General features: G+C 48.4%; 1 protein-coding gene across 1 annotated transcript in view; it reads right to left on the minus strand.

Moving 5' to 3' along the window:
* Positions 1 to 60: 60 nt before the first annotated feature.
* JAK1 (Janus kinase 1) overlaps positions 61 to 21532 on the minus strand; it is a 129556-nt gene continuing 108084 nt past the window's right edge. The window contains exons 12-25 of the mRNA XM_042952011.1: positions 17316 to 17422; positions 14318 to 14461; positions 13502 to 13589; positions 12957 to 13084; positions 12206 to 12341; positions 10175 to 10326; positions 7157 to 7307; positions 6938 to 7032; positions 5650 to 5842; positions 5070 to 5194; positions 4532 to 4704; positions 2694 to 2811; positions 2051 to 2161; positions 61 to 1245 (exon numbers count right to left, since the gene is read on the minus strand). Of these exons, the coding sequence (XP_042807945.1) occupies positions 1138 to 1245; positions 2051 to 2161; positions 2694 to 2811; positions 4532 to 4704; positions 5070 to 5194; positions 5650 to 5842; positions 6938 to 7032; positions 7157 to 7307; positions 10175 to 10326; positions 12206 to 12341; positions 12957 to 13084; positions 13502 to 13589; positions 14318 to 14461; positions 17316 to 17422 (1829 nt within the window). The 3' untranslated portion in view covers positions 61 to 1137. The remainder of the gene's footprint in view (positions 1246 to 2050; positions 2162 to 2693; positions 2812 to 4531; positions 4705 to 5069; positions 5195 to 5649; positions 5843 to 6937; positions 7033 to 7156; positions 7308 to 10174; positions 10327 to 12205; positions 12342 to 12956; positions 13085 to 13501; positions 13590 to 14317; positions 14462 to 17315; positions 17423 to 21532) is intronic.

Below are 21532 nucleotides of genomic sequence, written 5' to 3' on the forward strand. Positions count from 1 at the left end.
GTAAACAAATTGTCTGAATGCTTTGAAAGTGAAATCTTAATATTAAAAGGCATATGCATGTGAAGTCTCTAGTATATTTATTTGTATAAAGAGTAAACAAAAGTGCATATAGAGTGGCCACAGGTTTGATACAGACAGAGACCTTGGTGATGTAGGGTTATTGAACAAATTTTCAGGCTCAAAAGGTGAAAAGTAATGACATCAAATAGCATTGACAGAGGTTTTCATTCTTGGTCATAAAGGTCTTACGGTTCACACTGAATCAGATGAGACATTTTTGATTACCCAGCTACCTCCAAGCAAACTGAAAACGGTCTAGTAGATCCTGAACTCTCGTAGACGGTTAGGTACTAAAACAGTGACTGGTTGCATCCAAAACCAGTGCTGGAACAGCTTACCCCGAAGAGGTTGAGTTCTAAAAGGATCTACGTGGGCATCTCTGAAAAGCATGTAGGACAGTATCCAGGGTCTTGGAGTCAGTTCTGATTAAAGATGCACTGGCACAGGCTTGGTTCTCAAGAATTAACATGCAGCAAAGTATCTATTCCACAGCCGTCCCCCTGGGTATGAGCCATTCAAAAATCAGTACTTGGTCACCCGAGGGGGCAGGAGCTAAGCCGCTGAAGAAACAACTCAAACTTTAAGTCCTACTGGTGACAGGAATACACTCATCTTTGTATAGAAACAATGATCTACTAACTGGTATCTAATATTTCAAGAATGCTTGGCCTATCACTGTATAGATACTGAAATTCGAGGGCAGGTTAGAGTACTAAGTCCATCCATCTTTATCTTCAATTTATCTGCCGGAAAGCATTTCAGATCAACTGGCAGCTGGGAACAAGTGCTGGGGTCAGCTCCTCTTGTTTTCTCTTGTGCAACTGTGATGGTAAACTAGCCAAACAAAATCTTTCCAAAAGGAGGAGTGCTTAAGTGCTTTCTGTTGTTGTGGTTGCCATCATTTGTTACTGGTGCCAAATTTAAAGAGGGAAGTACTTACACATAATGAGCACCGCAGTGTGCCTTGTACACGCCCAAATACAAATTTTTTCCATTAAAATTTCTTTTTAAAATGGCTCGGTATTGGTTGGGAAAGGAGGACTTGATACACAGGAGTTTAAAGGCTATTCATGCTTCTTATTTTAAAAGTGCTTCTAAAAGTGCTTCAAATCCTTTAATTAGGTTCTGAAAAGTTGTCCTATTAGTTGGTTGGAATTCCCAGCACTTTCTCATGAGTTGATAAACCTGTGAGGAGGAAAAAAAAAGATGACTTTCCTTATTACTCCATTACTCTTGTTAACTGAAAGTATTATTTATGAACTATAGTTATCACATTTCCTAGATCTTAACATTTGAGAAGCTCATGAATTGACCTTCCAAAAAATCCACGTCATTATATCTCAGTATAGACTCCCATTTCCTCACTGGTCGTTCTTAGACCTTTGAGATGCACTGAAGAATACGTACGAGTGAAAGTCTTAAAAGCTCAATTCACTTGAGAATACAGAAAACCGAGTGTCATAAATGCTACGGACTCCAGTACAGTTACAGTTGTCCCGTGAACAACACGGATTTGAGCTGTGCGGGTCCAGTTATCCCCGGAGCTGTTCGACTAAATATAATACAGCGCTATAAAAAACATTTGCAGAACCGTGCTACTTGTTATCAGGAAGGCTTCCAGTCAACACTAAAGTTACATTCAGATTTTCAGCTGTAGGAGGTCAGCGCCCCCAATGCCACGAAGGTCAAGGGGTTGACGGTACCCATACTTGTCACAATCCAGCTACACCAGAATATGCTCCTTTATGGTGCTCGCTGAGGTGAGCCTACTTCTGGAGGGAATCCTTACTTTCAGCATAGCTGTCATCTGCCCCAAAGATGATTTGTCAGACGTCTGATCTGAGATCCAGCTTTAGAAAGTTACTTTAAAAACTACTTTTCTACTACTTTCCACTCCTCCACCTCTACCCCCAAACCCTTGCTCGAGGAGTTCAAGCCCTGAAAACATAATACAAATTGAGTTTAGTACTGTAAAATGGCCCACAGATACCTCATCTGGGCAGTTAGGTGGACAGGGCAAACGTTTTCCTTCTTTTAACGTGTTCACAAGTCTTGTGACTGTCATCTGGCCATGCGTTGGGCCTATCATTTTCAGGAACAACTATGTAAAGTAAAACCAAAGAAAATACTTTAGCACATATTTATGTAACACCATGTTAAGGTAAAATTCCTAGAATTAACTGGAAATTAATAAACAGACTCTTCTCCTTACCAACCGTAAATGAGAGTTCAAAATCTTGATTCACTCTCAATGGTTAGTCTATAATCTAGCTCTCAGACTCTACCAACCATTCCCTCCCCTGGTTGAAGGGCCTGTCCCAGTGACAATGATCTCATTTACGAACACATGAGGCTCAACCAAGGTCCTACGCGCTGCTCCCCCATTCTCCCAGGAAACTGTCCCTGGACTCCTCACACAGGTAAGATCCTTGAAAACTGGTGTTGTTTTCTAGAACTTTGGCTCGTACTGAAACAGGACTGGAGAGAGCCACAAATAAGTGTCAAGTGGCAACCACGTCAAATGGAAAAGTGACACTGTCCATTATAACACACTGACTAGAGTCTACGCAAGAACAAAATTTACACATTTTAACTGGGTGTGAGGTTCAGATGAAGGGACAAGGAAGACTTACTGCCATGGGGCTGGAATCGGAGTCACAGTAAGTGAGCAGCTCATGCAGAGTCACTCCAAACGACCAGACGTCAGAGGCGATATAAAATTTACACTGAATTAAACATTCTGGAGCATACCTGAAAGAATGCAGAACGTGAAACTTCATTTTTCGGGGAAGGATATTTCAATAAACATTATAGAGTAATTCTGAAAAATCACCTCTTTGGTTTTTCTTGGTGTTTAATACATTAACCACACATACGCTGAAGTACACATCTGACATGTCCAACAATACTGTTACAGGCTCTCTGTAGCACGGAGTTACTTTAAAATATTAGTTTGCGCTCATTTCACGGAGCACGTGTTGTCCACGAGGAGGAGGTGGCAGAGGACGGAAGGCCCCAGGTTTTCTTTCAAGTTCAAAATTAGCAATGACCTCGCTGCCCAGCCCTCTTCCAAGGTCAACTGTTCCAGTAGATGATACCCAACTGCCCAAGACAGAAATGGAGCCCCCCCGCCCATATCTAGTTTTCTAAATACTTTTCAAACCTACTCCTCTTAAGCCCCAATGTCACTGTCCCAGTTCACACCCTCATGAGTTCTGGCTGCATCAGACTTCCTGGCTCTAGTCTTGTTCCCCTCCCATCCACAGTGATCTTTTTAGATTCTCCACCCCCACTCCCACCCCGACCCTCCCCTGCCGGGGAGGAGCAGAGAGACACAGAATCCCGAGCAGGCTCCATACTCAGTGCAGAGCCAGACATGGCTCGATCTCACAACTGTGAGATCATGACCTAAGCCTAAGTCAAGAATCAGACGCTTAACCGACTGAGCCACCCCGGTGCCCCCACAGTGATTTTTTTTTTTTTTAAACAAAAGCTGCCATTCTTAAACCCTCTCATGGTATCCCAAAACTCTTGGGGTAGAGGGAGTGCTAGCTCTGTGACTCGGCTTCCAGTGCTCTGCCTTAGCAAGTCCTTGAGACCTCCCACTTCGTGATCCAGCCACACCGAGCTGATTCAGGTCCTGGGACAGTCACTGCTCTCATCTCATTCTTGCTAGTCACACATGCCGCCTTCTAACCATTCTTCTAACCCCCATGGATCTTTTTAAAATCTTATGTTTACAAGACTTCCAGAAAACCAAGCCTGAACCCTTCTATGCTTATGATACTATGATATTGGCTGTCCCATCCATTAAATTCTCAACTCAGTCTGCTTGTTCACCACATATCTCTGAGAGTACCCAACACAAAGCAGGACCCTGATACACACTGATGAATTCTGAATAAGGCTTAGGCTCCATAGGTGGGAGAGATCTACGTTTGTGTCTATGCAGGATGCACCTCAGAGGAACCGCTCTGTTCTGTAGGAGCCATGGAGTAGGGGCTTAAACAGACTCTCCCCTGGATGGTGCTCCAGGCTGCACGGGGTCAGTCAGGCTGCAGCCTCCTGACCAAGATACCCCGGTGATCTGTAAGCAGACAGCCAAGTTGTGTGCCGGGCGTGCTGTGTTCTGCTCTGTCTGGGACCTCCCTGCACTGGTCAGAGCCTACTTCATCACCTCCTTCCCATTCTGTGCGAGCATGTGACCCCTGCAACGACTGACGGGGGCAAGGACTGTGTCAGTGAATGCTCTCTCCTGGGAAGCTGGAGATGCTGACTGGGTGGCTCCCCTCCTTGGAAGATGGTATCGTATAAACCTCAGGCATTTCTGTGCGGGTTGCTTTTAGGGAAACAGTCTAAAAGAGGTTTCTTGAAGGCAAAGCTCAATCAATCCCAAATGTTCTAAGCTCTTTCTAACCTTGACTTAGGCAGGAGGAATAAAAGACATTAACATAACATTAGACTCAGTTACCAAAACACAGGGCTGTCCCGATCATCCTTGACTGTGTAGTACTCTTTGTCGGTTTCAATGGCTTTGGTTAAACCGAAGTCTCCAATTTTCACTTGGTGCTCACTCTCAACGAGGACATTTCTTGCTGCTAAGTCCCGGTGAACGTACTGCCGAGACCCCAAGTAGTCCATCCCCTGAGGGAGAGAAGTCAATGTAGAGTCATTTGTTAACGGTCAGTTCAGGCCGTGTTTTGTATCCATCGCTGCATCTCAGGAAAGCACAAAGGCCGTTTCATTTACCTGTCATGCATTTTTGTTGTTGTTGTTTTTACTTTAATGCAAGTAAAACCAACCCAATTCAAAGAAATACATATTAAATCACCCATATTAACAACTCAGCTCGTTTTGTCAGTACTGGCTAATTTTCATCCAAATCATGCAGAGCAATATGAACTCAGGTACAATTACTGGAAAGCTTCCCCCTGCAGTCTAATTACAAACCAATTACCCAGGACAGAATGCCTGATTTTTTAATCTTTAACATGCTTTTTTTTTTTTACCTTACAAATCTGAACAGCATATTTTAACTGTTGTTTGAGGTTAATTTTGTTCTTATTCTTTGGAAGATATTCCTTAAGGCTTCCTGAAGGTAGAAACTCCATGATGAGCTTAATACCATTTCCTCCTGTCAAGAAAAGAACACCCATCAGGACAAGGCTGCCAGATGAAGGAACTGTGGGGGAGTAGAGGGTGCAGGATCAGGAGACACAGGCCCCGAACTGATTTCAGTGTCACTCCCCACCCCGAATCCCAGGCAAGCTACTTAACCTCTTTAAGCCCCTGAACCTCAGGATCCTCAGCAGTGAACAGAGATAGTGACACGTGTGTACAGAACCCAGTCATCAGCACCCCGTGAGCTAACAGTGCTCTGCGAACAACCACAGATGACTGATTTTTAAAACTTATGAGCCACATCATTTCATTACCAGTTTTAGAGTATAATATGTGGGTGTTATATTGGCTTGTAAAAAAAGAGATACTTATTAGTAAATACCACTTGCCACCTTGATCGGTGGCACTGGCCGTATAACCCCAGAAGCTCCCTTAGTTTTCACACCAACCCCACTTTGCACAACATACCGTCTTCTGTACAGATGCCTTTGTACTTCACAATGTTCTCATGATAGAGGTTCCTTAAGATTTCAATTTCCTTCTTCAGATCAGCTATGTGGTTACCTCCACTCTCAGGCTTCAGGGATTTGACAGCCACCTGCTCCCCGGTATTGTCACCCTCAGGGTCGTATCTGCAGAGCTCAACCTTCCCAAAGTGGCCCTGGAAGGAAAGATGTACGTGCCTGATGAGAAAAGCCCCACCCCGGGCCAGCAGGAACACTCAGAAGATGACGCTTGCTCCTCGTGCTGTTCCCACGAAGGCCAGGGGTACACAGCACAGTCCGACCTTACAGGCAGCAAACTGCCCCCCCACCCTTCCCCACCCACCACAGCCCCTCCTCTCTTGGTCCCACATGCCATCCCCTCTATTACTGAGCTAAGACAAGGAAGTATCAGGGGACTATTGAACCAACACATCGATCCCAGTTTCCGTGAAAACACAGCCCACAAGGAAGGTTATTTCTGGACCTGCAGGATGACTATGGCATTCTCTGACAGCCACGGGCCCAGGCAGCGGGGCAGGCGCCACGACGTGGCTGAAAAGGGCACTGCGCGATGGGTGTTCAGGAGACGTGGGGTCAGACTTCTCCTGAGCCACCGGACAGGGAAGGCCCAGTGACCCAGTCTTCTGAGCTGGCTCCAGAGGCACTTGATGTGCACAGACCCTCAGGGTGTTGTGAGGCACTAAGGACACTGTTATGTGCCCAGCACACGGCCCGGGCACACAGAAGACACTCCACACAGGACATAGTCTGTGTTCGCTTAACTCAACTATTGAAAATCTGTATTTAGACACAAATCCCAGTAGCTTTTCTGGTCACCTTAACCGTTAGGAAACTCCCATTCGAGGTCCAAGGGAAAACTGACATTCTGTGTGGCCTTCTGTGTAGTAAATATCCCTTATTTAAGCAGCCGCACAGCAAAGTCCAAGATAGGGACTTTTCTGTTTCTACCACATCTATACCTATTCCCCCATATCTCTCTCTTTCCATTCTCTTCCACCCCTTGGAGAAAAATCGAGTCTGGAGGGAGCAGACCAACATCCTGTGTGCATATCCAGCCACCTGGACAGGCAGGTATATGCACACTGCTGCCGTGTGCCAAGTGGAGACTCCCCCGTAATTCCAGTAGCCCAGGGAAAACCCAGTGAGATGCCTTCTCTTCATAAATCTTGGCCCAGAAACAGAGAGAATGGAGAGTGGTTTTAGACGCAGAAGAGGTCAGATGGTCAGCAGGGGACTCCAGCCTAACTTGCCTCTCCCAAGTCACGGATTCTCTTCAAGAACCGCTTTTCAAAATGTGTGGGATCCACTTCGGTTGCCGGCTTTCGTTCTGAAACAATGTCTGGATCTAGGAGAGGAGGAAAGAAACCATGCTAAAAAGGAGTGACTGCCGTCCACAGGCTCCTAGTTATTCTGCTGCTTCCCCGGGGAACTGGCTGGTCTCATGCAAACACTGCACGACAGGGTCTTACTCTGCTCCTCCAGTTTATTGATGTCTCTCATGATGGCTCGGAAGAAGGGTCTCTGGTTGGGGTCATAGTTCATACAGCGGGTCATGAGGTCAGCTAGCTCCTTACAAGATGGTGTCACTGGCCGGCACCGGCTTTCATAGAATCGCTCTTTCTGTAAAGAAGAAAACCACATGGGAGAAACCAAAGGTACCACTCACTAACCCTTCAGCACCAGTTACCATCCTAATTTATTTCCCCGATAGCTCTGCATAAAGGCAGGTTTCACAAACCTGTGTTACTATTGCCTAATTCCGGCCTGGGGAAATGTTAGTCCCCATACTAAAATCCAAATTCAAGTCAGATGGGCGGTAGACCCAGGCCTGAACCTGCTGCATTCTAGTGCAGTCATGCAGCCTTCCTGGAATACAACTTGGCAGACTCTTCAAATCCTTTGACTCATTAATTCCAACTATAAAATGACTCAGAAGTCAGATATAAACAAAGATTTATGTTCAAAGATACTCCCTGCAGAATTAGACAGCACATTACAAATTTAAAAACAACCTAAATGCCAAATATAAAATTAGTTAAGTAAATTTGAGCTTAATGAAACAACTCTTACGTTAAATTTGTAAAATTGTAAGACATTTTTAACTATGCAGGAAAGTACTCCCAATATTAAATTAAGAAGTAGAGCCTATATAACTATATCTAGCATGGTCTCGGTTGTGTTTAAACAAGACAGACAGAAACAGACTGAAAGACAAAATACCAAAGGGCTAACTAGTGGTGAGGAGCGACTGGAATATGATGACTGCTGTTTTTTCTTTTTCATAGTTTTCTATATTTTCCAATTTTCAACTGTTTATTACTTCAAAGTTCTAAAACAAATAATTGATACTACTTTTAAAAATTAAGGGGCACCTGGGTGGCTCAGTCGGTTAAGCGTCCGACTTCAGCTCAGGTCATGATCTTGCGGTCCGTGAGTTCGAGCCCCGCGTCGGGCTCTGTGCAGACAGCTCAGAGCCTGGAGCCTATTTCAGATTCTGTGTCTCCCTCTTTCTCTGCCCCTCCCCTGCTCATGCTCTGTCTCTCTCTCTGTCTCAGAAATAAATAAACGTTAAAAAAATTCAGAAAAAAATAAAAAGTAAAATAAAAATAAAAATTAAGTCAAACCATGACCCTCCAGTTAAAAAAAAAAAATGTTTGTTTATTTTTGAGAGACACAGAGAGAGCACAAGTGGGAGACAAACCGAGAGAGGGAGAGACAGAATCCGAAGCGGGCTCCAGGTTCTGAGCTGTCAGCACAGAGCCCAATGCAGGGCTTGAACCCACAAACTAAGAGATCATGCCCTGAGCCGAAGTCGGACACTTAATCGACTGAGCCACCCTGGCACCCCTACCCTCCAGTTTCTAGTGAATCTCATGAGTACTGGTTTCTCCTCTGTCCCTGGGGATCCTTGGTGGAAGTGGGGAGACCTCAGCGGATGAGGAAGAGGAGGAGCTGGAACTAAGCTGGGAGCTGCTCTCGCCTCGCAGTGTCACGCTCGCTTCCCCGCTCTGGCACAGCCAGGTGGAAAGGCCATCCAAACCCATCAAGGGTACTTGGGAGGAGAGAAGGAGCCCTCTTTTATCAAAGGTACAGGCCCTTCCTTACGCCATTCCTGCATGCTGCTTAGCCCTGAGTACACAGCAGGTGCTCAATAGATACTGACTTTTCTCCAAAAACCCTAGAATGAAAATCCCAAATAGCAGAGTTACAGATCTGAGGGCTTCCCTGCTGGTTTTGACTTAACTCCGCTTTCCCAAGCCCTGTACTATGTTTACCTGGCCAAAGTTAACTGGTTAAACATTCTACCTCTTCAGGATCTCCTACAGGTGCACCCTCCACTCTGGATTTCCATTGCCACTTCCTGTCTCTGTCCTCACCACTGAGAGCCTCAGAGCATGTGGTCACTCCTTAGCCTGTCCATCCTAACCATGGTGTCTAGAAGACCTGTCCCCATGCCGACCTCTAAGCACCTCACTTCTCCACGCGAACTCATGAGTGTCCCACATCACCCCTAAGTACAATTCTGTAGCCTGGAATTTAGGGCTTCCAATAATCTGACCCCAAATAACCTTTCCCACCTTACCACCTGTCATTCCTCTCCATGCTTGAGGCAAACGAAACCACTTATTGCTTCCCACGGACAACTGAAATGCCACCTTCCCCTGGATTTTGATCAATCCCTCCCAGCTCAAAGTGATGCTGCTGCCCCCATAAATACACGAGACACATTCCAATAATTGAACCACTGAGTCAGGATCAGTGGTCCTTGATTGTCATTTTACTACTTTATCCCTTTAGAGTTACAGTCTTCACACTTTCTACCAGTAAATTTAAGAGTGGTTCAGACCTTTCTGGTTTTGCACTGTAGCTGAGGGACCCAGGCATGTGCTGGGGCTCCCTGCGTCTCCGTTACCTGAACTGTGAAATGAAGGTGATGGCACTGCTGTATCTAAGTTGCAGGATTCTTAGGCCGCTGGTTTCACATATTATGTGAAGAATCCTCGTTCTTGCTATTATAGGCGAACTCTCCTAACCACACCCTAAGGTCCTCAAGGGAAGCCAAGGCCTGTGTCTATTTTATAGTGAGCCTCCAGCTTTTACTTCGAACAATGCCTCGCAGTAGAAACTCAACAAGTATCTGTGTTAATGTTGCTAACAGGTACTTCAAATCTGAGATAAACACTACCATAATGTACTACTGAGCACATATCGTGTGCCTGGCATTGTGCATGCATTATTTCATTATTTACTTAATCTTCACAACAGCCCTGCAAAATAGGTAGTATTTATCCCCATTTTACAGATGATGAAACTGACAGGGAAGTTAAGTGACACTTTCGAGGTCACACAGCCAGTAAGCCTGTGGAGGACAGTCAAAGCCGCCTCCATCTCTTCCCACAACATGAGGCTCCCTGACAACTGCTGAGACGTTCACGAGGGCTCACGGAGTCCTCACTCAGCTCTCACCCCGGAAAGCAACTGCTCACCTCAATCAGTGTCTTATCTTTCAGAGGGATCTCGCCATTGTAGCAGATTTCCCAGAGTGTGGTTCCAAAGCTCCATTTGTCAGCGGCCACACTCAGGTTCTTGGAGTCTTCAACACACTCGGGAGCAATCCACGGGATTCGTTCTATGCACTCTGGAAAAAGACCAGAGAGATTTCTAGATCAGTTTCTGGAAATGCCAGGGTTGTAAATCACTGTCATTGCAGCAGAAACTGTGAGCTAACGAAGAAACTATTTTAAGCAGTGCTTTCCAAACATGGGCCCGGGGGGAGTTTGTGAAGGGTGCCACTTTCCAGGCCTCTCCACCCTGGCACGTGCTACACCATGCAGCAGTCTTAGGGCCAGCAGACGTGTCCATTTATCACAAGCCCCCAGGAGGGTCACATAGGGCCAGGCTTCCGAAGCTCTGGCCTCAGATGACAGCAAAGCACCCTGGGGAAGGCCAACACCCTGGGGAAGGAGAACAAAGGCTTAAGAAAGAAAAGGCAGAGGGGCACCTAGGTGGCTCAGTCGGTTAAGCATCCCACTCCTGATTTCGGCTCAGGTCACAGTTTGTGAGATCAAGGCCCACATCGGACTCTGCACTGACAGGCAAAGCCTGCTTGGGATTCTCTCTCTTCCTCTCTGTCTGCCCCTTCCCCACTTGCCTGTGCGTGTGCTCTCTTTCTCAAAATAAATAAATAAACATTAAAAAAAAAGAAGAAAAGGCAGGGAAAGACAAGAGGCCCATACATGCAGAGCAGGCATGGGCTAACCTCACTCATGCATTCTGCACAATCCCCCTGCAATTGTGTGTTTGCTTCGTGTGGGAAAGAACAAGGGAATGAAAGCCTGAGGTGAAGCTGTCCTACATCTCTTGCACCTAGCTACTTCTGCAGCCCTGTTCTGGCTTCCTGCCAAGGCCAGTGATCTGAGTAGACACCCCTGCTGTGTCCCTCAACAAGCACTGTGGTCTCCAGCAACAGCCTCCTGGCTCCTGCTGGAAACAGAGGCAGTCACAGTCAGGCCCACCTCACTGACCCACAAGGCCCAGATGAAATCCCACTGCCTCCCTGAATCACCTCTGTCCCCAGCTAGGTGATATCGCTGTCTCTGAATGCCCATAGCATTTTACCGGCACCTCTTGGGGATACCCAGGCTCCTCTACTAGTTCTGGAGTCACCAGTGTCTGCGCCCCAGGTGCTTTCTGAGGACAGGTCCCGGGACAGATTCAGGGCTGAATCTTGGCCGACTGGTGGGAGATGGGCGGGTAAGGGGCACTACGTAGGCACTAAAGAATGCTTCCCACTTCCCTGCTAAGGAGTGAATGATTTCAGTTGTATTTGTAAGGCCTGTTTTCATCCTGGTTCCCTTCCAAACTTAGCCCATTCTTTGACCTACTGAACAAAACTCTAAGAGCCCAGCACTGTGCTTGGTGGCTGGCCGTCACAGGCCAGGGCCACGCTGAGATCCCACACACGGCCTCTAAGGCTAAGAGGCAGAGAGTACTACTTGGGCAGTGCTGGTTGCAGTGTCTTCGCTCCTGGGCCCGTCTTTTTCTTCACAGCCCTATAGTTCACGATGACCTCATTCAACGGCCACAAGAGCACAGCTATCACTTGGGGGCCTCCCCCAACAGCTCACCAACTACAGTGGAGGGCCAGGAGACCCGGCTCCTCTCGACACCTCTGTGACCATCCCTGGGCCCAGCAGCCTCCCTCTGTGCTACCCCAGCACCTTGAACACAGCTCCTTTATCGTCAGGACCACACGTGCCTCGGGTGAGTTTCTCCTACCACACAGCTCCCAGAGGGCAGGGACTGGCCCTCCCTACCCTCCACATCTCCCTCGGCCCCTGGGGCACAGCAGCAGCACCAGATGCCTGTCTGCTAAAGTGTCCTTCTTAAAAGGAAACACACCAGAGCCCTAGCCCCCTTCTCCCTGCTGGCCTGACCTGAATTCAGGTGGGGACAGGGAGGGTGGAAGGGTGAAGGGCACAGATGGGAACTGGGGTGGGAGGAAAGGCGAGACCCACCTTGCCTGGACAGCACGGTGATGGGGATGCCGGGGTCACTGAGCTTGATGAACGGGCCGAACTCGCTGTCGATGCCCTCACGGGCCAAGAGGAGGTTTTTAGTGCACACATTTCCGTGGACCAGGTCTTTATCCTCCTGCAGAGTGAGAAGGGTGAACTCAGTCAAGTTGCCCATGGGGCTGCCCGTCTTCCCTCCTTCCTTCACTCCGTTTCCAAGCCTGGCTCCTCACATCATCTCTCCATATTCCCCAGCGACAGCCATGCCCGGGCAGCCTAGCTCTCTCCCCAGTCATCTGTGTGACTCGGGTGTATTGCACCATGGCCCTGCGCCCTGGTCCCCTCACCAGTAAAACGGGGATAATGGCAGAGTGGGCCTCATAGGGCTTTTGTGAGAATGACACCAAGGAGAACGAGTAGGACCCCTGAACGGCTGACCCACGGTAAGCACTACTGACGCTGGCGGTTTCACTCATTTGTGTGACAAGAATCGCACTATTTCCACTCTTACCTACAGTGCAGTACAGAAGTCAGTCCTCTGACGTGATACAATTTCCATCAAAACAGGATTCGTACACAAACACACGAACAGCCCCAAATGACCAAGGTCGAGGCCACTAAGCACCAGGCACACCTGTGTTTAACCAGAGACCAGGCCCCTCCAGCCCACCTCACCAGAGTCCCTTCCTGCCACCAACCACTCGGGCATTCTGGTTCCTGATGGGGGCCACCACAGACTCCAGAACATACTTACCAAGTAACTCAAGGCACTGGCCAGTTGTTTGGCAACTTTAAACTTCCACGGTGTGGTGAGGACATCGCTTTTCCGGTGCATGAAGAGATCCAGGGGCCCCCCCTCCACAAACTCCTCCACCATGATATCTATAGGCACAAAAGTAGCCACAGTAGGGACAGTATCTTCCCTCACCCCCTGAGGGGAGCCCACTTTACTGACTGGTCCTCGGCTTGGGAGGACACAACCATCCTTGTGAGGTGCAAACAGCAGAATGAGCGCTTACACCTCTGCCCCCGCCCAGAGCGCCTTCTTCTCTCTCAGCGTGCTCACCCCACCCTCCCGGGTCCAGCACGGTGTGCAGTCAGGGCCAGCAACAGTAAACGTTCGAGAAATGAGTGAAAAAGACAAATGGGGTTTAATTCTACATCCACTATTAAGCACAAGAACTGCTGCAAGAGGCAAGAAGCCCAGGCAAGGTAAAGGTGGCATCAGCCCCGAGTCATCCCCACAGCGCCAACGCTCCCAGCCAGGGCAACCTCCCCTTCCACAGCGAATACACTTACTTTCCACATCTCGGACACAGACGCCATAGAGGTACACGATGTGTTTGTGGGAGACCTGCCTCATCATGCTGGCTGCCTCAAAGAAGGCCTGTGGGAGAAGAGGACAAGGAATGCTAAGGGTCAGACTCCACTGCTCTGATGCCAAAGGGGCTCTGCTGGGAGGAAAGTCAATGGGTCCCAGGAAAACTCATCACTGTCATCCCAGGCCCTGAAACTGCTCCCTTGGCCTTGCCTGTCCAGAGGCATTGCTAAGCCGGCTGGGATACGGGATATATTTAGACAACCTAATAGGATACGGAGCCAGGCTGGAAGGAGAGGCTAGCTGACAATTTCCCCATTAGATACGCACATCCACCACTTTCTCTCCATTAAACCTTGAGAAGTAACAATGTTTGGCACTGTGTTAGAATAAACAAAAACCCAGGCAGATCTCAGTCAAGACTTGGCTTTATCACTCTAACAGTTTGTGGGATCTTGGGTAAGTCCTTTTACTCGTCTGGGCTTTAATTCTGTAGACTGTGAAGTGATACACCAGGGACTATGTAGAGTCCTGGGCTCCACCACAAGGACCTCTAGATAGGAAACAGGAGGACAGTGGGAGGGCCAGGAAGGGACAGGCTGCTCAACCCACTTCATCTTCAATCCTCCCTCACTTATTTTCCACGCCAGCTTTATCTCAGATTATACTCGAAGAAAGGCATCCAGACTAGATGACAAAGGCCAAACTAAAGACAAAGGTTCTTCCAGGCTCACTGTGCTCCACTGGCTCCAGAACTGGGGGAGAAGAGGGGACGGGGTTATGAAGGAGACACTTACCAGAGAAATGTCCCTGTGGCTGGGGTCTAAGACTTTGAGGATCACTTTTATTCTCTTTTCTTCGGAAGTTCCTTCGTCATCTTTGTAATCCAGAAGGGTTCCAGAGTAGATGTGTGTCCGCGTGCCTCTCCCAAGGTGCTCGCCCTGAAGAAGGAAGCAGGAGGTTGGGGTGATGACCCCTCTCTCGGGCTGCACTGAGGACTTAATGGGAACACAGAATACCAGCAGGGGTGGGGCGAAGGCAAAAGGGCCTCCAAAGATCACAGCCTCCCCATGTCTTGTCCCCGTCAGGCCTCCAAAAGAAATACAAAGCTATTTAACCAAACACAGATGTGGCACTTCCTGGGCCCCAGGAGACCGTTACAGTCCCAAACGGTTCCTTCCCTTCTACTTCCAGGAAACAACCTGTGGCTAAAACATAATCCTGACCAATCATAAAACTTCTAGTAGCGTCACCAATAGCCTCCAGTGACAGCAGCCCCACCCTCACCTCCAAAGTGGACTCAGAGAGGACCCCACAGGGGCAACTCTACTATAGGCTAGGGTACAAAGAAAAGGGGCTTATTAGTGATCATGCTACTGCTCACTGGCCATTTAACTTGAGACATTCTTTCCTCAACTCCTTTCTGTGAACAGGGATAACAATCGTACCTGCCTCCCAGGGCTGTGTTAGAATCAAGTGAAGAGGCAGGTATAAAGGCTCCAGGTACAGAGTCTGGCACATCATGGGCAGAAACGATCTGCTGGCTGATATGTTCTGTTTGATTGCCCTCTAGACCAGGCACTTGTTCGTTTTTCAGCTATCTACCCAGTGTGTGTTTCTGTATATGCACATGTGTGCTAAGCTTTAAAATTTGTGATGCATTTACATGTGGACTTGCCCTCACAATCCCACAGCGGGGGAAGGGTGTCAAGGCAGAGGCAGAGACTGGAAGGATGGGCCTTCAGTATCCTCACATATGAAAGAGAATAATACCACCAAATAACCGGTATGAGGACTAAAAGCCTCATACCCAAAGAGCAAAAAGCCCTTAGCACATAATCATCTGTCTCTAAGGAGTCTCCCAGTTCAAGATTTAATAATTCTGAGTTAAACATTCTTAATATTGGGAAACCAAAATGTGATTCATAAAACTCAGGCACTCTCAAGCTATTGACATTAACCTCGCAAAGTCTGTTAAGTTATGGTGCTATTATTCTATTATGCCAGCGCGTTCTGTAAATGCAGAAAATGGATTCCCTTGGAATCAGTCCTGCCCCTACAGGAATGTATACAATCGTTAATCGGGTATATTAATTTGCACAAATGCCACTATTTGTCATCTGTCATAGCACAGTGGCGATGCATCTGCCCTGTCTCCCATATCCTGGTGAGGTCCTGTGACTATTCATTAAAGCTGCATCTGTCATGAAGCGGTTCATCAAGATTATGGGAAGTTGTGTTCCCAGAACATCCCGTAAAAGCCATATGCTTGCAGAATAATTACTCTTCCCCAGAAGGGTTGCTTATCCCAGCAGCCAAGCCATGGCAACAGGCCTCCACAGTGCCCCACGGAGGGTCCTGCGTATTACACGTTGGCTTCCTTCCGTGCTGCTCCCTCTGCCTTTGTCTGGTGCTTGCTGTGTATCCTCTGGGACTCTGCTTGGATGCCGCTTTCCCAGGAAGCCATTTCTGTCCTCCCGAGGCTAGGCGGCATGGTCCCATCTGACAGTCCCACATCCTGCTGTATTTCCCTACTTAGGACTTGTGTCTTGGTAACGCGATTATCTACGTAAGATGCGAGTTGGCTCCTCCAGCGCACTGTGCACCTGCCAAGGGTTGCCATCATGCGTGACACGTGAAAGTGCTCACTGTTGGCTAGATGAGTGCTGGGGACACGGAGGGTGGCTATGATCTGTGCAGAGGTTCAAAGGCAAGGAAAGAAGGAAGGGCCCAAGTACAGGACCAAATTTAGGCAGGAAAAAAACCCAGGGTACTGCCACTCTGGTGATTTCAATCTCTGGCCACAGCTCCGACTCCACCAGAAGGACAGAACACAACACAATCTGGCCCTCAGTGAAGGATTTATCAAAGGAAGTGAGAGGCAGCTGCAGCTGCGGACCTCTATGCCCTGAAACCCTGCCCAACAGTTTTAGGGATTAACCTAAGAAAGTATACTAGCAAACCAACCCCAAGCCTGCCACCTTCCACTAGGCTCCCTAGTAGGCGTGAGCCCACAATTCATTCTCCAACACCTCCAAAGTGTCACAGTTTCTCCCAGGCAGTAAACGTTCCTTCCCTCCAAGGCTGCTGGCAGGCTGTCTCCTTGGCCTCCCTGGTGTGTGGCTCCACACCATGCTCCACTGGGGCAGGGGCATGGAAGAGAACATGGGGTTTGCCCTGGGCCTCACACCCTTAGCCCGAGGGCAGCTACAAGGGAAACTGGGCCTGCCTACAGCTGCAGACTCTGGGCAAGAGGCCTCCCAAGCTGGGACAATGGTCCAAGGGACCTATCTCTCAAGACAGTTCTCCTGCCTCCTTACTGTATTCTGTATTCCCCCAGCTTTGCTCCCTTTGGAATCATCATCTGAAAGCCCAGGGTTGAACGTTAGAAGTGCTCTGTCACAGCATGTGGTGGGTTAACGAGGGTCGTCAGCCCAGACTCGCCCCATGGACACCCTACTCTTGCCTTGTCAGCATTCCCACCAAGTTCTCCAACTCCTTCTATCTGCAGAAGACCACTCCCCAGAAGGTCCTGTAACCCTAGATAACCCCACAAACCCCACAAATCCATTTCCTTCAAAGACAAAGTGTCTCTTGGGAACATGAGCAAAGCTGGGTAGAATGGCAGGGTGCTGACTGAACAGCTTTAACTACAAAAGAAAAGTCTCTTTTTTTTGTTTTTGTTTTTTCCAATAGGATTTCCCCAAACCCAGACTTCAGTCCCCCAAATCCTCAGACTGCTTGCCATGGGGAGGCAGGACCAAGGTGGACCCAGGAACCTTAGCAATGACTCACTTGCACGATATCTTTCTTGAGGATCCGGTCAAAACTCAGCTGGCTCATAGAGTAGACAGGCTGCCACTCCTGGGCTTTCTTAGTAGCCACCAGCAAATTGGAGATCTCTGCGGGAGAGAACGAAGAAGACTGAGCAGGGCAGCGAAGGTCCAAGATCCCAGTTGGCCAACGTCTGCCGAACCATGGGGCTTGCTGAACACAACATTTGTACATTTGTTGGTTCAGTCATTCAACAAATATTTATTAAGTACCTGATTCCTGCCCTCCAGGAGCTGCTAAGGCAAATAACAGAGCCTAAGCTAATCGAGTAATCAACCAATCGAAAGGAAAGCTCCCATTTGTGCAGCTGCTCTCAAGATTGCGAGAGCAGGGTCTGTTGTGGCAGCAGAACTCAGGGAAGGTTTGCCTAAGGAAGTGAAATTTTAAAATCTGAGAACAGAAACTCCCCGAAGGCAGGGGCCACTATCTGTCTTATTTCCTGCTCTACCTCCACAGCCTGGAACATAGAGTAGGTACTCAGTAAGTATCTGTTAAATGTGTGAATGAATAATCAGGATGAAGGATGAGAGCTGAAGAGGGAGGAAGAAGCAGTACGTTGGGCCTAGGGAGTGAGGGGAACTGAGTTAGGAAGGTAGAAAAACACTGGTTTTGTGTAAAAAAACAGGACAAGTAATCCAGAGAGAAGGTTGTGCCTGAACCTTTCTGGGCTCCCAGCAGTGCCTGACTCCAAGGAGGTGCTATATAAATGTACAGATTATGAGCAGACCATCCCCAAATACCACTAATTCAAACAGCAAACTGAACACTTCATAAAATCTGCTGGGCAAGGGTGAGCACAGGAGGCTGATGGAATTTATAACCCACAGAAGGAGACTTCCCACCATGGAGCCACTTTGAGCTATGTCGCTGTGGGGAAAGAGAGCACCTTCCAGATTCAGACTGGCAGTGAGAGGGTTCTGGAACTCTGGAAGAACTCCACCCATGAGCACTAAGTACTAGGTCCCTACATTAGGCCAAGTAACTCAAACATGGTCCCTCAAGTCCTCACTTCTTTGCAGGGCACTGTTTGTTTTCCTTTTTTTTGTTTTTTGTTTTGTTTTTAATTTTTTTTAATGTTTACTTATTTTTTAGAGAGTGAGAGACAGAGCATGAGCAGAGGAGGGGCAGAGAGAGAGGGAGACACAGAATCCGAAGCAGGCTCCAGGCTCGGAGCTGTCAGCACAGAGCCCGACGCGGGGCTCAAACTCACGAACCATCAGATCATGACCTGAGCTGAAGTTGGACACTTAACCGACTGAGCCACCCAGGCGCCCCTAAGCATCCAACTTTGGCTCAGGTCATGATCCCAAAGTCTGTGGGTTTGAGCCTGGCACTGGACTCTGTGCTGACAGCTCCGAGCCTGGAGCCTGCTTCGGAATCTATGTCTCCCTCTCTCTCTCTGCCCCTACCCTGCTTGCACTGTCTCTCTCAAAGACAAAAAAAATTCTTAAAAAATTTTGTAATAGGGGCGCCTGGGTGGCTCAGTCGGTTAAGCGTCCGACTTCAGCTCAGGTCACAATCTCGCAGTCCGTGAGTTCGAGCCCCGCGTCGGGCTCTGTGCTGACTGCTCAGAGCCTGGAGCCTGTTTCAGATTCTGTGTCTCCCTCTCTCTCTGACCCTCCCCCGTTCATGCTCTGTCTCTCTCTGTCTCAAAAATAAATAAACGTTAAAAAAAAAATTTTTTTTTTAATTTTGTAATAAAATAAAAAAAATTTAAGTTAGATTTTTAAATCTACTTACTATAAAATCTGTACAATAGTGGTTAAGAGTTGAGAACTGGTGTCCTCCTATGTTCAAATTGTCTCTGCCCCTACTGTGTGCCTTGGACAAGTGTGCCTTCCACTCCTCTGAACACTGATCTTCTCATCGGCAACATGGATGGTAATAACACCAACCTCAGAGGAGGTTCTGGGAGCCAGAAACTAGGTTCAGACACAGATTCCCCTTGTGATCACATTCTGGGTACCCTTTCTCCAGAGTCTATTCTCCCCCATTGTTACCCTGACTCCATGCAATCACCTGGATAAAATCAGATTCAAACAGGCCAACTCAGGACTGCCCTGGAGAAAAGACATCAAAAAGGGCCACTTGAAAAGTGTCCCCAGGGAAGAGTCAGGGCAATAGAGCTGCTTTGGGACTGAGAGAGGAGAAGGAAAAGAGGAACCATTTACGGGATGATGATCTGCATGGTTGCTACGGGGAATGTGGCACTGAAGTCAACCATGTGAGTGAGGAAAAGCCGCTAAACCCCCACAAGCCTGGTTTCTCACTGGAAAAATGGGAGACACAGTTGTGCCCCTTGTGAGGTTGCTGTGAGGGATAAATGAGAATGCACACGGGGGGGCTCACTTCAGTGCCTGGCATCTAGGGAGCACTCCAAAACTGGTAGCTATTGTGGTTAAGACCAACATTACATCCTGGTCAGCGTCACCATCCTTGTACCAGCTGGTTGGCAACGGCCTGCAGAAGCTTTCAGTGTCAGAGCGAAAGGCTGCAGAAATCAAACACCCAGCGTGACTCCACAGATGAGGATGTGGGTCAGCGATGACTAGGGCAGTGAGTCCTGCTGGGTCCCTATCCCCTTCTTGACATGGCCGCCCTCAGGCCTAGAGAGGGGTCGTGGGGCTGGACCAGACACAGAGATGTGGATTTGCTTTGCTGTCACATCCACTCTGAGGGCTGCCTGCTTTTCACTGATTCCATGAGGAGCTTCTCAGCTGCATTTTCAAGTAAGAAACCCAGGTCAGAGTCTGGCTATCAGAGCCTTAGAGTTAGGAGGGCAGAGGCATTCAGGAACCCAAAACGACCTTCTTTAATAGTCATGATTTCCTCACTTCTCTAATTTGCAGGTGGTAGAGGGAAGACAGAGGGCTTCTGAGGGCACACAGAAACCAGCCTCATCCTCAGAGCTTGTTCTTCCTTTCTCCCTAAGCCCCCCGGCAGTCCCTCCTCTCCCCCAGGTCAGGAGAACTGGCCCCTGCCCCACAGCCGTGGGTTAATGGCTGCCCCTGCGCATTTGCAGAGTGTGATGTAGGGAAAAGACCATCTGAGGTGGGTCAGAGGACTTGAGTTCAATTCCCCACTCCTGCTCGAACTACCTGGGCAAGCACAATGGCGATTACAACATACTCCGGGTTGTTTGGAAGATTGAATGACAGGGCCTGGCACATGATAGTACCCATCACCATCACCATCGTCATCACAAATTGCTGCTACTTTTATCATAACTAGTACTGACACCACTAGCAAGGCACTGAGCTTCTCTGGGCTTCAATTTCCACATCTCCGTAACAGCTACAAAGAGCTATTGTACAGATGGCATAAATGCAAATATGCACGTAAAGCATTTGAAATTAGTTAAGTACCCACCAGTATGGTAGCTACTGCCGTAATTATCAGACATCAGCGAACGTGGATTCCGTGCCGGGTGCTGTGTACCCACCCTACGAGTCACAGGGTGGTAAGATAGACCCAGAGCCTGTCTGAATAGTTCATATTCAAGTGGGAGGGACATTCAGTGTGGAGTTCCAGGGGCCCCAAGGGAAGCCGTGAGAGAGGGATTCAATGCGTTCCTGTGCTTTTCCTGCCATGGCTACTGGCTCCCAGGCCTGGACTGGGAAGGGCAGGAATCTACACCAGAGACCTACCCAGCTAATTCCAGGGAAGAAATCCTGTCCCAGCCTCCCATCTGCCACCACTTCTCACTATGTGTGGCTGCTGCCCTCCATCCCCCCCAACCTTACCCGGAGACCACCAATCTGCCTGTACTACCTGGAAGAGAGATTATGTAAGTAAATAGGGTAGTTGGGCTTTAAGATTTTACCTCCCTCTGAGGCCAAGGTCTCAGGGCCAAGTGGCAGATGTGTTTTTACCCTCACGGAACATCTTCAAGCATGAAAACAAAGGCTGCAGTTACCCCTGAAGCTGGCAGGAAACCCTATCTGATCAACAAGAACACAAGACCTTCCTCTTTCCCTGAGTGCAGTGGCAGCCCCGTGGCTGGGAGACCAAACAGTGATTCAAACATCAAGAACCCAGGCCCCTTTCTGTCCCGGTGTTGCATCCTCTGCCCACCCCTGACATAAAGGCTCACGGACAAATTCCCTTAAAAGAACAAGATGTGTCAGATAAAGAGACTCCTCAGAGTCTTCGACCACACTTACTGGGGCCTGCCCATC

Source organism: Panthera leo, chromosome C1 (assembly GCF_018350215.1).
Source record: "Panthera leo isolate Ple1 chromosome C1, P.leo_Ple1_pat1.1, whole genome shotgun sequence".
Classification (NCBI taxonomy): Eukaryota; Metazoa; Chordata; class Mammalia; order Carnivora; family Felidae; genus Panthera; species Panthera leo.